Below are 16,357 nucleotides of genomic sequence, written 5' to 3'. Positions count from 1 at the left end.
CGATGAGTCCGCTGAGAGTGAAAGTGGATCCTTCTCATGACGCCAGTAGAGTGAAGGCTGATGGCCCTGGATTGAGCAGGACTGGTAAGAGAAGCTCCCTTTTCGATTCTGGTGGGTTGGTGTTTTTGCAGTGCATTGTGGGTTGGTGGCCATGTTGGATTTGTGTCAGCCATTTCATAGCCAAACAGTTTTTTAAAGTGGATGTGCAGTAGAGTGTCGCTGGCCGGGCCCAGCATTTATTGTTCGTCCCTAATTTCCCCTCTTAAGGTGGCAAGTGGGCGTAGCACGGTGGTGCAGTGGTTAGCACTGCTACCTCACGGCGCTGAGGTCCCAGGTTCGATCCCGGCTCTGGGTCCGTGTGGCGTTTGCACATTCTCCCCGTGTTTGCGTGGGTTTCGCCCCACAACCCAAAGATGTGCAGGGTAGGTGGATTGGCCTCGATAAATTGCCCCTTAATTGGAAAAGGTTTGGGCTTGTTCACTGTCTGGATCTTGTTGCCTATAACATTTTTCTGTGTGCTTTTCTTTGTTTCCCTTTTTCTTTCTCTCCCCCTTAGGAGTTGAGATGGGCAAACCCACACACTTCACCCTTCATACCAAAGGAGCCGGAAAGGCCAAACCTAACGTCCAGTTCACCGGACCGAGCAAGGCCGAGGCTGTGCGAGACTTTGAGATTGTAGACAATCACGACGACAGTCACACTGTGAAATACACCCCCATACAGCAGGTACGACCCGTGCCAGATACAGCACCTCCTTAAACGTTGTTCAAAGATGTAGGATTGTGAGGCCATTCAGCCTCTCTTGGGGGGGGGGGGGGGGGGGCAGCAGTCTCCATGAACACAGGTAGGCCTCATTCAGCCCCTGGAGCCTGTTTGCTCCACTCGGTGAGCTTATGGGTGGACTGGGACTAGGCCTGTAACTCCCCAAATCCCTTGTAAATCTGCTTGGCAATCTCTCTGCTTCTACAGTTAATTCATCCAATTTCATTTGCCATTCGTTGAAGGAGAGTTCCAAACTTTGACCAACCCGGTGTGTAGGCTCAAGAAAGAGGGGCTGAATGGACTCTTCCTGTGTAACAGGATGACCTGGGATGGTGCTGAATGAATTAGTCCTGTCTCTGGTCTAGTTTTGAAGTTTTTATGGTTTTATTTTCTTCCCGCCTGCTCCTCAAACTCAGGGTAACCTGGGAATAGGCGTGACGTATGGAGGTGACAACATTCCAAAGAGCCCCTTCAACATCGGCGTGGCCCCCACTTTGGACTTGAGCAAGATCAAGATTAACGGCCTCGGTGACAGTGAGTCCAATTTTGTTTCTGACTTATTGTTTTGGCTGGGCCGAGGGCAGGGGTGGGCGGTAGTCATGGCAGCGAGGATGGATCTTTGCGGAAGGCTGCGTTAAACGGGAGTAGGCCCATCATGGCTGCTCCGGCCTACATTCCCCTGTACAGCCTACCCCCCCCCCCCCCCCCCCCCCCTCCCCACTTCTCAGCCCTTGGAGAACTGGAACTATCCAAACATTACAGCGCTTCCTTATGCATATGCGAGAACCGCTTAAACGTGAGGAGAGTGCCGCCTTTGGAGTTCCCAAATCTCCACGCCATCTTGGTGGAAAAACCCTCGTTCCCTGGAAACCAAATCTCTGGGGCTGGATTCTCCGCCCCGCTGCGTGCCATTTCTGCCCCGACCCGCCGGCGGGATTCTCTGTTACGCCGGCCAGTCAATGGGGTTCCCATTGTGGGGCAGCCCCACGCCGACGGGAAAACCCCCTGGGCGCCGGCAAAACTAAGAATCCTGCCCCCCCCCCCGGTTCTTGATTTTTTTTTTTTCAATGGGTGAACTGTTGGACAAACTGGTACCCTTTTTAATATTATCATAAGGGGGCATTGCTGGCTGGGTGCAGCATTTATCAGCATCCCTAATTGCCCCTTGGAAGGTGATGGGTGAGCCGCCATCTTGAACCGCTGCAGCCCCTGTGGGGTGTAGGTACACCCACCGTGCTGTTAGCGAGGCAGTTCCAGGATTCTGACCCACGGCATTGAAGGAACGGCCAATATATTTCCAAGTCCGGGCCGCACGGCGGCGCAGTGGTCAGCATTGCTGCCTATGGCGCCGAGGTCCCAGGTTCGATCCCGCCCCTGGGTCTCTGTCCGTGTGGAGTTTGCACATTCTCCCCGTGTCTGCGTGGGTTTCACCCCCACAAACCAAAGATGTGCAGGATAGGTGGATGGGCCACGCTAAATTGCCCCTTTAATTGGAAAATATTAATTGGGTTTTGGGTGGCGCTTGTCGAATGAGCCTTGGCGAGTGGCTGCAATGCATCTTGTAGACGGTGGGCGGAGGGAGTGGATGTTTTGTAGAAGGGGTGCTAACCCAGTGGGACTGCCTGGATGGTGTCGAGCTTCTCTAGCGTTGTTGGAGCCACGCTCCTCCAGGCGAGTGGAGAGTCCATCACGCTCCTATTACGATCCCAGCTGATGTTACAACTGGACGGGAAGATCCCAGAATGGAACTCTAGCTCAAAAGTCCTTTGTTCCTCCACCTCTTATAATAATAATCTTTATTGTCACAAGTGGGTCACAGTACTGCAATTCGTTTCAACACTAGAAAATAACATTTATCAAACATCAAATCACATAAGATTTTAAGCTAAATACTGATTACAAAGTACAACTTGAGCTACAATGGTCTCATTCATGCAAGTCCCTTTCAAGTACAAGATGGCTTGTGGTCAAATACACTCCAGCTCTGAACCCAAGTTACTGGATTTCTCCTCCCAATCCCTCCAGGTGATTGTTACAAGAGTTTCCAAACACCATTCCCAAATAACACACCTTCTCTCTCAATGATGCTTTCCCTTCGTAGTTTGCATTCTGAAATCCAGTCCAGATTTTCCAAATGACACCTTCCGCTCCACAATCCAGACCAGGTTCTACTTCCCATTTTGGATTTTTTTTGTCTTGACTGCTCAACAAACTTCACAATTGCCTTGGCTCTCGATTCCCAGACTGTATTAAAATGGCATCAAATATTTGATTCACCTGTAGTCTGTCTTCCAACTCTAAATCTGATCACTGCAATTGTCTCTAACTTTGAACACGTTGACTACTTTTACTTTAATTTCTCTGAGCAATATCTTGGTCTCTGTTCTCTTAAAGCATTTGTTCTGTCCCAATTCCCCTCTGGACTGTAACTTGTACTTGGCTTGCCTCATTGCAGCTCCCATCCTGTCCAGTCTTCTTGCAGAGTTGCGAAAGATTTGCTCCCTGTTTTCTTGTCTCCATCCGTAATATATCCAGCTAAAACCTTGAAGCTTTCTTACCTTACAAGGACCTCCAGTTGCTAAGCAACCACTACTGCTACTATTTATTCTTCATGCTTAGGGCAGCACGATAGCACAAGTGGATAGCACTGTGGCTTCACAGTGCCAGGGTCCCAGGTTCGATTCCCCGCTGGGTCACCGTCTGTGCGGAGTCTGCGCGTCCTCCCCGTGTGTGCGTGGGTTTCCTCCGGGTGCTCCGGTTTCCTCCACAGTCCAAAGATGTGCAAGTTAGGTAGATTGGCCACGGTAAATTGCCCTTGGTGATCAAAAAGGTTAGGGGGGGGTTATTGGGTTACGGGGATAGGATGGAAGTGAGGGCTTAAGTGGGTCGGTGCAGACTCGATGGGCCGAATGGCCTCCTACTGTATGTATGCTGTAACCACCTCTGAGCACAATAGAAACCGAGTTGGAACTTGCCAACTCCGCACATACAAACCCCTTTGTCCATCATGGATCTAACTGTAGGTTTTAACCTTCCAAATTCAACACACTTAAGCTATACCTCATTTACTGATATAAATCTCTTAAAACTGCCATTATTTCCTAAAACTCCTGCCTTGTGCCTTATAGATGGTGGACTGGCTTTGAGGAGTCAGGAGGCGAGTTACACTCCGCAGGATTCCCATGTATTTATATGGCTGGTTCAGTTCCGTTTCTGTGTGTCCGTCAAAGAACGTGGCACCAGCACCTCCAAACTTAATAATAATAATCGCTTACCTGGAACACCATGGGCAGAAAGAGCCATGGTACTCGCGCTCCAGATCACCCTCCCTCTTTGACTCGAGGGGCATGCGGGTGGTGAGGGAAGACTCGGTTTAGAGCCTGTCATCCCTTCTGTTATGGGCGAGGCGTTTTCAGAACCCCCAAAATGTATCATGGAGTTCAACCAACCTCTCCCTTTAATGCATTTGTTGCTTTTCCGAGCACACGGCTTGTTCCCCAGGTGTGGGATTACAATTATGGACACGTGGGTTTTTAAACACACAGCACGGTTTATTCCATGAACTCAACTTAACATCTTAAATAAACATTGGATCTCTTAACACCCCTTACTTCAAAGATAACTCAGAAAATATTGCAACAGTAAATAATTCCTCAATGTTCCTTCAAACTTCCAGGAGACTTAACCCCTTTAAACAGAATCACATCAGGCTTTACTATTAGGAGTTTAAATCACCCAAATGATCCAGAGATAGTCTTTCATGGCAGAGATCCAGCTCACTGCATAACACACACACTCCCAAGCTCTCTTCAGACTGCAGCTCCCTGGAAACACACAGACACACACAAGCTGTTTTTTTCCCCCAAACTGAAACTTAAAAACTGCAAAAAATGGCTGATCTAAAGCCCAGCTCCACCCACTCTCTGACATCACTGTTTTCTTAAAGGTACATTGCTTAAACATCCATGTCTTAAAGGTACTCCCACATGACACTTCGCACAGGCTATCTGGTTCAATCGTGTTCTTTCTCTTTCCACCCCCCCCCCCCTCTCTTCATGGACACTCCCTTTTGTATTTTTTTGAGGAACCCGTCCAAACTATTGAAGAATTGATTGGAGAAGAACCAGAGGTGGGAGCCGTGAGGATAGTGAGTTTTACGAAGGGCTGGCACGAGGTGTGGTGGACCGAATGGCTGCCGTTGTCATTTCTATTATGGGGGGGTTGGGGGGGTGTGAAAACACCCGAGGCTCTCTGCTGCTCCGATGATTCCGAGAAACAAGTTGGCTACGGGGCAAAGCCTGCCTAGTCCTGTGCCATCTTTGCCCACCTTGGGCACAATTCTGGTCCCAACGGGGGCAGGGGAGAATTTTTCGAAGGGGGGGGGGGGGCAGCAGTGGAAATGTGCTGACCAATGCCATTAAACATATTGCTGTTGTCCCCTTCTCTCCACAGAGGTGGAAGTGGGCAGTGACCAGGAGTTCACGGTCAAGTCCAAGGGCGCAGGAGGCCAGGGCAAGGTGGGCGCCAAGATCACCGGCCCCGCCAGCAAGCCGGTGCCGTGCAAGGTGGAGCCGGGACTGAGCGCCGACAACAGCGTGGTGAAGTTCATACCCCGGGACGAGGGACCCTACCAGGTGGACGTGACCTACGATGGCGTCCCCGTGCCAGGCAGCCCATTCCCACTCGAGGCGGTCGCACCCTCCAACCCGTCCAAGGTTAGATGTGTTTTTCGAGTTTATCTTTTTGGGGGCGTGGTGCTTCGGGGGGGGGGGGGTGGTGGGGGTGCAAGGGGCGGTGAGATTTGCGCCCTCGGACTGCACTTCCAATGATGGCCTGAGGGGGGAGACCCTGGAGGGGGAGGGAGGGGAGCGGCTGACGTCTCGTCCTGAAAGGTGGCTTCCTCCTAGTGGGGTCATGTTCCCTGGGCGCGGTACCCTCCCCCCAAACCTTCAATGAGGCGGCACTCTGTGCACCGTCTAGCTCATTGAATCGGGGGGGGGGGTTTGAGTCCTGACTCGGCGTGAGGGAAGCCCCTCCTGAATTGTTGGGCGTGGGAACAAAACGAGGGCAGGAAAAGGCCACTTTGGCTTTCCCACACCTGCTCTTCCCCCCACCTCCCCAGGCAATTCACCATGACTGATCGTCTCCACTTTTCCCTGCCCCCATCCCACTGTTCCCTCCAGGTAAGAATCTCTCGCGCCCACCTCCAATATGCTCGACAGCCGAGCTTGCTCTTTGGGAAGAGGAGAAGTGGGAAGAAATCTAAACATTCCCAACCCTCCGAATGAAGAGACTTCACCTTCACCTCTGTCCAAAATGGCCACCATCTTTTATTGTCTCCACTAAATAACGGGCGGAGATGGGATGGATCCCTTGGCATTGACTTTCCAACCTTTTTTTTTCCTGTCTCTTTTTCTTTTTTAGGTCCGAGCTTACGGCCCTGGTTTGAGAGAGGGTCTGGTCGGCTCTCCGGCTCCCTTCACCATTGACACCAAGGGGGCTGGAATGGGAGGACTGGGCCTCACTGTTGAGGGCCCCTGCGAGGCCAAGATAGAGTGCCTGGACAACGGCGATGGCACCTGCTCAGTGTCCTACCTGCCCACTGAGCCGGGAGACTACCTCATCAACATCCTGTTTGCCGAGACGCACATTCCCAGCTCCCCCTTCAAGGCCGGCATCCAGGCCTCCTTCGACGCGTCCAAGGTGAAAGCCTGGGGCCCGGGCCTTGAGCGGTGCAGGGTGGGCGAGTCGGGCGACTTCGTGGTGGACTGCGCTGGGGCCGGCCCAGCCGAGCTCAACATCGAGATCATCTCGGACTCTGGCGCCCCGGCGGAGGTCCATATCCAGGACAATGGCGACGGCACCTACACCATCACCTACATCCCCCTGTACCCCGGCACCTATACAATCACCATCAAGTACGGAGGGCAGCCTGTGCCCAACTTCCCCGCCAAGCTCCAGGTGGAGCCGGCGGTCGACACCTCGGGGGTCAAGGTGTACGGACCTGGGGTCGAAGGTCGAGGTGAGTCTTCACATTCGAGCACCCATCAATGGGGTGGATTGAATGTTTGTGGGGAGGGGGGGTTGGTCCGTCTCCCATGTTTTCCAGTCAAATCCCCCAACTATCTCTCATTGGGGAAAGAGAAGTTGAGAGGTTTTGGGGGGGGGGGAGAGGAAAGAGTTTGGGGGGGGGGGGGAGCGCGGGGAAGAGTTGCGGGGGAGGGAATGGGGCACTAATTGGATAGCTGCCACAAAGGGGCCAGCACAGGCCGGATGTGTGTGACCCCCCCCCCCCCCCCAATATGCCACTGTTAGGCCTCAGGCTTCAGGTAAAGAATGACTTTACACCAGAGTGAGATAGCTGATTTTTAATTTTATATATCCTCCACCTCCCCTTTCACTAAACCATTCTTCTCTCACCCACCCAACCTCCAGGGGTCTTCCGTGAAGCCACCACCGAGTTCAATGTCGACGCCAGGAATCTGTCCAATGCTGGTGGTAACCGCGTGAAAGCTCGAGTTACTAACCCCTCGGGCGCTCACACAGACGCTGTTATCCAAGACAAGGGTGATGGAACCTACAAGGTCGAGTACACCCCCTTCGAGGAAGGTAAGCCTTCTGGGCTCTTCCAGTTTGTTTCGTCTTTCATCGGGATGGAGGCCGTTTGGAGAAGGTTCACGGGGCTGATTCCTGGGATGAAGGGTGTGTGTCCGATGAGGAAAGGGTTGAGCAGGTCGGGGTCCTGTACCCATTGGAGTTTGGAAGAACAGGAGGTGACGCATTGAAACTTCTGAGGGTTCTTGTTTTTGACCGGGTGAATGCTGAGAGGATGTTGTCCCGCTCGTGGGGGTGAGGGGAGAATCGAGAACTGGGGGGGGGGGGGGTCACAGTTTTGGAAGAAGGGGGTCTCCCATTGAAGATGGAGATGAGGAATTTCTTCTGAGGGGGTCAGCCCCTCTTTCCCCCTCCCCTCTCTGGGGGGTAATCCCATGGCGAGTGGCTGGGTAAATCGGGCCTTTATTTCCCGCAGTTTCAATCTCGTTGCAACGGGCAAGATTCCTGAAGGGGGTTTGACAAGATGGACGCTGTCGGAGTGTTCCAAGGTGGGATAGGGAGAACGGAACTGTGTGCGTTGAGTGTGACCTAACCAAGGTTTGTTAAAAGTTTAGCAATAACCCCCTCAACAAAGAACAATACAACACAGGAGCAGGCCCTTCAGCCCTCCAAATCTGCGCCGACTATGGTCCCTGCTTTAATTAAAACTGTATGCACTTAGGAGTTCAATATTCATATATTTGTCTTGATGTCCCTTGAATACCGCTATCGTACCTGCTCCCAACACCTCCCCAGGCAGCATGTTCCATGGGCGGGATTCTCCCCTACCCGGCGGGGCGGGGGGGGGGGGGGGGGGGGGGTTCCGGCATAATGGAGCGGCAGGAACCACTCCGGTGTTGGGCCGCCCCAAAGGTGCGGAAGTCTCCGCACCTTTAGGGGCCAAGCCCTCACCTTGAGGGGCTAGGCCCGCACCGGACTGGTTTGCGCTCCACCGGGAGGCGGGAAAGGCCTTTGGCGCCATGCCAGCCAGCGGCGAAAGGTCTTCGCCGGGCGACGCATGTGCGGGAGCGTCCACGGCTGCTGACGTCATCCCCGCGCAGGGGAGGGGGTCTCACTTCCGCCTCCGCCATAGTGGAGACCGTGGCGAAGGTGGAAGAAAAAGAGTGCCCCCACGGCACAGGCCCGCCTGCGGATCGGTGGGCCCCGATCGTGGGACAGGCCACCGTGGGGGCACCCCCCGGGGCCAGATCGCCCCGCGCCCCCTCCCAGGACCCGGGAGCCTGCCCGCGCCGCCTTGTCCCGCCGTTCAAAAGGTGGTTCAATCCACGCCGGCGGGAGAGGGTTGACAGCGGCGGGACTTCGGCCCATCGCGGGCCGGAGATCCGCCCCCGCCGAATCTCTGGTGCCGGAGAATTCGGGACACGGCGGCGGCGGGATTCACGCCAGCCCCCGGCGATTCTCCAACCTGGTGGGGGGGTCGGAGAATCGCGCCCCAGATATTTACTGCCATCTTGTGTTTGAAAGAAGAAATAAAACTTGTTCCTTTTTACAATTTTTTTTTCTTTTTTTTTTTTTCTGACCTTCACTAACCCACATCTTCAGACAGGTAAAGTTGTTTAAAATCCAATTTTTGCTCTTTCCACCCAACCTCTGCAGGGGTGCATGCCATCGATGTTGCCTACAATGATTCACCAGTGCCCAACAGTCCCTTCAGAGTGCCAGTCACTGAGGGATGTGACTCAAGCCGGGTCCGGGCCTTCGGGCCAGGCCTGGACGGAGGAATCGCCAACAAGCCCAACAAATTCACTGTGGAAACCAGGTGAGAGAGGCCTACGACCTCACAGACACTCCTTCAAGCCTAAATCGAGGGCCAAGATTTTTGCTGAGTTTTTGCCCATCTCTTGGCGCCGTTCGATTGTCAAACATTTTTTTTTTTTTTATTAACTGTTTCCATTCCTGTGCAGGAGGGAGAGATGGTGGGTGGGTGTGGTTGACAGCGGATGAGGAAAAACCGTTCTCCCTCAGCCAACATCACCTTTTTAACAATGTGTGTTCATTGGTTATCCTGTGTGTCAATCACTGCCTGTCTGCATCTCATTATATAAGAGTGGATATTATGATACTCTGTTCATAGAATCCTTAGAGTGCAGAAGGAGGCCATTCGGCCCATCAGGTCTGCACCAGCCCCTGCTCCAATAGAGTACCCTACCTAGAACCAATACCCTACCGTTCACTCCACCTGGGCAGCTTTAGCATGGCCAATCCACCCAACCTGCACTCTTTGGACTGTGGGCGGAAACCAGAGCACCCGGAGGAAACCCACGCAGACACGGAGAATGTGCAGACTCCGCACAGACAGTGACTGAGGCCGGAATTGAACCTGGGACCCAATATCTGTTTGTGAGAGCTGGTGTCCAAATGGCTGCTGTGATCTCCACAGGGCGATAGTTTTTTATTTGTTGGCTGGGAGGTTGCTATGGAAACCGGGCCTTGCGGTGGCCGAGGCCTATTTGGTAAGAGGGTGTCTTGCCCCATCTGCGGCCAGTATTTCTGACGTACACTCCTTCAAACCCCTTTTTTGTTTTTGCTCTCTCTCTGCCTCTCATCCTCCGATAATAAGGAATGCTGGGACAGGAGGCTTGGGCCTTGCTGTAGAAGGACCCTCCGAAGCGAAGATTACTTGCAAGGACAACAAAGATGGCAGCTGCTTGGTGGAGTATGTCCCCTACGAACCTGGAACCTATGATGTGATCATCACTTACGGGGGCCAGCAGATCCGCGGTAAGGGCCCTTTCGCACGCGTGCTCCCTTGCCTGCCCTGCCAATCTGATTTTTTTTTTTAACGAGTGTACCGCGTTTTTATTTTCTCTTTTCCCTCCCCTTCAGGAAGCCCTTTCAAAGTTCCCGTCACCGACACAGTCGATCCCACCAAGGTCAAATGCCTGGGGCAGGGACTGGGCAACAACGTTCGCGCCAACGTGCCCCAATCCTTCACCGTCGACACCAGCAAGGCTGGAGCGGCTCCATTGAATGTCAGCGTGGTGGGGCCTAAAGGTGAGTTTCAGGCCTGCAAGGCCCCCATGTGTTTCCGGTGGCCATTTGCTACCAAGGTGCTAAATGCCTTCTCTATCTCTTCCGTCTCCTTGTTCCGCCATCCACTGAATGCTGTGGCGTTCATATCCTAAAGGTGGTAGAAATTTCTAGAAGGGTGGCCAATTTCTAGCTTGGATGGTGCTGCTCTTGAGGGAGTGCAGCACAAAGTATGGCACTGATGAATTTATCATATTCCCATAAATCCTTGACTGTCTGAAGCTGTGGGAGTGGATGTTGAAGGTGGTGATTAGTGTGTACTGAATGGTGTCGAGCTTCTCGAGTGTTGTTGGAGTCACGCTCATCCAGGCAAGCGGGAGAGTCCTGACTTGTGCCTTGTCAATGATGGGCAGGTTTTGGGGGGAGTCAGGAGGTGAGTTACACTCCGCAGTATTCCCAGCCTCTGACCTGCTCTGGTATCCACAGTATTAATACGGCTGGGTCCAGTTCAGCTTCTGATCAATGGTAACCCCAGGATATTTCAACAGGTGATTCAGAAGGTGAATGGAATTTTGTCCTTCACTGCTAGAGGGATGGAGTTTAAGACTAGGGAGGTTATGCTGCAATTGTATAAGGTGTTAGTGAGGCCACACCTGGAGTCTTGTTTAGTTTTGGTCTCCTTACCTGAGAAAGGACGTACTGGCGCTGGAGGGTGTGCAGAGGAGATTCACTAGGTTAATCCCAGAGCTGAAGGGGTTGGATTATGAGGAGAGGTTGAGTAGACTGGGACTGAACTTGTTGGAATTTAGAAGGATGAGGGGGGATCTTATAGAAACATATAAAATTATGAAGGGAATAGATAGGATAGATGCGGGCAGGTTGCTTCCACTGGTGGGTGAAAGCAGAACTCGGGGGCATAGCCTCAAAATAAGGGGAAGTAGATTTAGGACTGAGTTTAGGAGGAACTTCTTCACCCAAAGGGTTGTGAATCTATGGAATTCCTTGCCCAGTGAAGCAGTAGAGGCTCCTTCATTAAATGTTTTTAAGATAAAGATAGTTTTTTTGAAGAATAAAGGGATTAAGGGTTATGGTGCTCGGGCCGGAAAGTGGAGCTGAGTCCACAAAAGATCAGCCATGATCTCATTGAATGGTGGAGCAGGCTCGAGGGGCCAGGTGGCCTACTCCTGCTCCTAGTTCTTATGTTGACTGAGGAACTCCTGCAGTTGAGATGATTGACCTCCAACCACCTTTCTTTGTGCCGGGTATGACGCCAACCAGCGGAAAGTTTCCCCCTCTGATTCCCATTGACTCCAGTTTAGCGAGGGCCCCTTGATGCCACACTTGGTCAAATGCTGCCTTGATGTCAAGGGCGGTCACTCTCGCCTCCCCTCTGGGGTTCAGCTCTTTTGTCCACATTTGAACCTAAGCTGTAGTCGGGTCAGGAGCGGAATGACCCTGGCGGAACCTGAACTGAGCGTCAGTCATCTCCTGAATGGGACCCACCTCCTGGGATTTATTTAGTGCACCCTGTGATGTGTTGAGTAAGTTGGTTCAACGTTGACTGCAACTGGATGCAGTGAAACTAGAAACAGGCTTCTGACACAGGAGATGGTCCAACGCTGTTTTATTGAACTTCCTGATGCTGTACATAGTCTGCTGTGAGTTGACTCTCTATCAATCGAACTGATAACCTCCTACTGGTGTGGTGATCCACTGTAATAGGAGATGTAAGGTAGGACCTGCATTACAGGTTCGCCGGTAGCTCCTGCCGGCTGGCTCCGCCCAGGGAGAACTGTCATGACTAGTCTAGAATAGTCATGACCTCCAGTGCCCTCCCATTTCACCAGCTGCAGCAGGAGGCCACTCCTCTGACTGTAATAAAGCCACAGTTGTACCCAACTTTAGTCTTTGTGCAATTGGTCGTGCGTCAATTGGCTTGACCAGACTAACTCTCTACCTCATGGTGATAGTGCTCACTGGCTTGTGCACCCTGACTATCTCAGTAGCTGTGTCCTGTCTGGTGATTGGTTCTGTGTCGTGTGTGTTCATTGGTCATCCTGTGTGTCAATCACTGCCTGTCTGCATCTCATTATATACATGAGTGGATATTATGATTCTCTGTTCATAGAATCCTTAGAGTGCAGAAGGAGGCCATTCGGCCCATCAGGTCTGCACCACCCCCTGCTCCAATAGAGTACCCTACCTAGAACCAATACCCTACCGTTTACTCCACCTGGGCGACTTTAGCATGGCCAATCCACCCAACCTGCACATCTTCGGACTGTGGGCGGAAACCAGAGCACCCGGAGGAAACCCAACGCAGACACGGAGAATGTGCAGACTCCGCACAGACAGTGACTGAGGCCGGAATTGAACCTGGGACCCTGGATCTGTGAGGCAGCCGTGCTAACCACTGCTGCCCCTAATTGGTGACCTTTGTTTGTTTTTCCAGGAGTCGTAGAGCCAGTCAAGATCACAGACAACCCCGACCGGACCAAGACTGTCGACTACGTGCCGACGCGCGAGGGACCATACACTGTATCAGTGCAATATGCTGACCAAGAGATCCCACGCAGGTACCTGCTCACCAGGAAATCCTGGGAGGGGGAGGGGGGGTCCTGCGCAGGTCGGTGGCCGCACCCTCACTGAAAAGAGGGCGATGGCACTAAATGTTTCGGACGCAGACAGAAAATGCCGAATTCAGACGATCGCTAGAATTTATACTCTAGTGCGCCAGTACCGCGGGTTGGACTTTCTACTGAAGGCACGGCCGCCAATGTTGGAGCAATGGGAATCGGGGAATGCTCGAGAGGCCGGAATCAGAGCAGCGCAGAGATCTCGGAGGGTTGTAGCAGGTTAGAGACTGTTGTAGGCGCTGGAGGAGGTTACAGAGATGGGGAGGGTTGTAGGAGCTGGAGGAGGTTAGAGATGGGGAGGGTTGTGGGAGCTGGAGGAGGTTACAGAGATAGGGAGGGTTGTTGGGGCTGGAGGAGGTTACAGAGATAGGGAGGGTTGTAGGGGCTGGAGGAGGTTACAGAGATGGGGAGGGTTGTAGGAGCTGGAGGAGGTTACAGAGATGGGGAGGGTTGTGGGAGCTGGAGGAGGTTATACAGATGGGGCGGGTTGTAGGGGCTGGAGGAGGTTACAGAGATGGGGAGGGTTGTAGGGGCTAGAGGAGGTTACAGAGATCGGGAGGGTTGTAGGGGTTGGAGGAGGTTAGAGATGGGGAGGTTGTGGGAGCTGGAGGAGGTTACAGAGATGGGGAGGGTTGTAGGGGCTGGAGGAGGTTACAGAGATGGGGAGGGTTGTGGGAGCTGGAGGAGGTTACAGAGATGGGGAGGGTTCTAGGGGCTGGAGGAGGTTACAGAGATGGGGAGGGTTGTAGGGGCTGGAGGAGGATCAGAAGATGGGTGAATGGGATTTGGGGGGTGGGGTTCACAGAGCCAGAGATGAGGAAACCCTGGCGAGAGCGACTGAATGGGGGTGGAGGGATTGGACCAGTGCCAACTCATCACCCAATTGGGGGGGGGGGGGGGGTGGGGGGGTGGGGGGGGGGGGGGTGCAGAATTTCAGATGAAATGGTGGGAAAACAAAAACCTTGAGGGGAGGCCGCTGAATGATTGTGCGCATTTTCGTTTGAATAATAAATTATTTCCTCAGCCCTTTCAAGGTCAAGGTGCTGCCCACGCATGATGCAAGCAAGGTCAAAGCCAGCGGCCCGGGCCTCAACACCATGGGGGTGCCAGCCAGCCTGCCTGTGGAGTTCACCATCGATGCCAAGGATGCCGGTGAGGGTTTGTTGGCGGTACAAATCACGGTGAGTGTCCCGTGCCTCCCCCCTGCCGTTCGTGACGGGATTCCTCCTCCGTCTCCTCGTCAATCTTTGTCGACCCACTGAACTGCAATGGGGGGGGTGGGGGGGAGCGCTCCGGGCCTCCTTAGCGCCTTTCCACTACCTTCAGATGTGCAAGAGGCCCTTGGCCCATCGAGTCTGCACCGACGATGTGAACAATATTTGACCTGCCTACCTAATCCCGTTTGGCCGGAATGTTGTGACGTGCCAAGTGTTCATCCCGACATTTTTTTTAATGGATGTGAGGAAACCTGCCTCTACCACCCTCCCAGGCAGTGCGTTCCAGACTGTCACCACCCTCTGGATAAACTGTTTTCCCTCAAATCTTTCCCCCCCTCCTCCAGCCTCTTATCCCTCATCTTGAACTTGTGTCCCCTCGTAACTGACCCTTCAACCAAGCGGAACAGCTGCTCCTTAATGTTGCTAACTTTTGCTCTGTTTTATCACCTTTGCTCTTGAGTCGCCAGGTATCTTTATGGGCAGCACGGTACCATTGTGGATAGCACAATTGCTTCATAGCTCCAAGGTCCCAGGTTCGATTCCGGCTTGGGTCACTGTCTGTGCGGAGTCTGCACATCCTCCCCGTGTGTGCGTGGGTTTCCTCCGGGTGCTCCGGTTTCCTCCCACAGTCCAAAGATGTGCAGGTTAGGTGGATTGGCCATGCTAAATTGCCCTTAGTGTCCAAAATTGCCCTGAGTTTTGGGTGGGGTTACTGGGTTATGGGGATAGGGTGGAGGTGTTGACCTTGGGTGGGGTGCTCTTCCCAAGAGCCGGTACAGACTCGATGGGCCGAATGGCCTCCTTCTGCACTGTAAATTCTATGATCTATGATACCGCCACGTGGTTCAAGTCCGAGTAATGATCAATAATCCAATACACCGCTTAGTAAGATTTAAATCAAAGCACATTTATTATACACAGTAATCGCTACTCATGCACAAATTCTACGTCTAAGCTACTTCTACAACTAACAGGCCAATACTTAACTTGGAACTGGCCCACCAGGTCAGGGAAACGAATGGCCTTTCATTCGGGTTCTGAGCCTGCGGGATTCAAAGCTAGTACAGATTGGCAGCTAGGAGCGCCTATCTCGTAGCGAGCGTTGAAGTAAGACTTACAGGTTCGATCGGCTGCTGAAGAGTGACGAGAGCTGGAAGCGAGCGGTGGAGAAGAGAGCGACTTGAACTTGGGGCTCAATTCTTATAGTCCCCAGGGGCTTCCCGCCTTTCGGGCAGACCCTGTACCTGGTCCCAAGTGATTGGATTTTGTCCCAATCGCTTGGTTCGATTTTCTCCAATGCTGGAGCGGTTCCCTGATCGATGGGCGGTCTCGAGGTGCTCGGTCACCTCCCTTTGTGTCGGCTCCTGCTGGCTCCAAAGAGTCTGGTTTTGCTTTGTGTGTCTAAATGTTGCTCATTGTTCCCGGGGATTGCTCATTAGTATGCAGATGGCTGGTGTTTTGTTATGCTGATGGTTGCTGGTGTCGATCTTGTCTGGCCTTTCCAGAGGTAAATACACAGCCAACCTGCAGCTGCTGGTTTTTGTCCTGTTGGCTGATTTTCCCATCAGCCTTTGCCGTTCGCCATTTCAAATCGGGGTTAGCTATTCTAAATCGGGAGTTAGCCACTTTAACTGGCTACACTATCCACCCTGCCCATGCCCCTCATAATCTTGTACACCTCGATCAGCTCGCCCCTCCGTCTTCTCTGCTCCAGCGAAAACAACCCAAGCCTATCCAACCTCTCCTCATGACTGGAATGTTCCATCACAGGCAACATCCTGGTGAATCTCCTCTGCACCCCCTCCAGTGCAATCTCATCCTTCCTATAATGTAGCGAGCAGAATTGCACACCGTACTCTGGGTGTGTCCGCACCAAACAGCTCCAACGTGACCTCCCTGCTTCTGTAAGCTTTGCCTCAATTGAGGACGGCAAATGTCCTTTATTCCTCGGAGCTGCCCAGTGTCGGGCCATTCATTGAATACTTCCTTGTCATATCAATCCTTCCAAAGTGTAACGCCTCTCACTTTTCAGGGTTAAATTAATTCCATCTACCACTTTTCTGCCCATGTGACCATCCTGTCTGTTGCTTCCCTGTAACCCAAGACACTCAACCTCACTGTTGACCACCCGGTCAATCTTTGTCATCCGCAAACTTA

General features: G+C 52.8%; 1 protein-coding gene across 1 annotated transcript in view; it reads left to right on the top strand.

Moving 5' to 3' along the window:
- The window catches only part of LOC140399453 (filamin-A-like), a 64,909-nt gene that overhangs the window by 27,870 nt on the left and 20,682 nt on the right, over positions 1-16,357 (top strand). Inside the window, 4 exon segments of the mRNA XM_072489030.1 lie at positions 9,938-10,098; positions 10,204-10,371; positions 12,800-12,923; positions 14,008-14,164. Coding sequence (XP_072345131.1) covers positions 9,938-10,098; positions 10,204-10,371; positions 12,800-12,923; positions 14,008-14,164 — 610 coding nt within the window.

The sequence above is a fragment of the Scyliorhinus torazame genome, chromosome 22 (genome assembly GCF_047496885.1).
Source record: "Scyliorhinus torazame isolate Kashiwa2021f chromosome 22, sScyTor2.1, whole genome shotgun sequence".
NCBI lineage: Eukaryota > Metazoa > Chordata > Chondrichthyes > Carcharhiniformes > Scyliorhinidae > Scyliorhinus > Scyliorhinus torazame.
The sequence above is the reverse complement of the archived record's forward strand: the minus strand, read 5'-3'. Positions and strand labels throughout refer to the sequence as shown.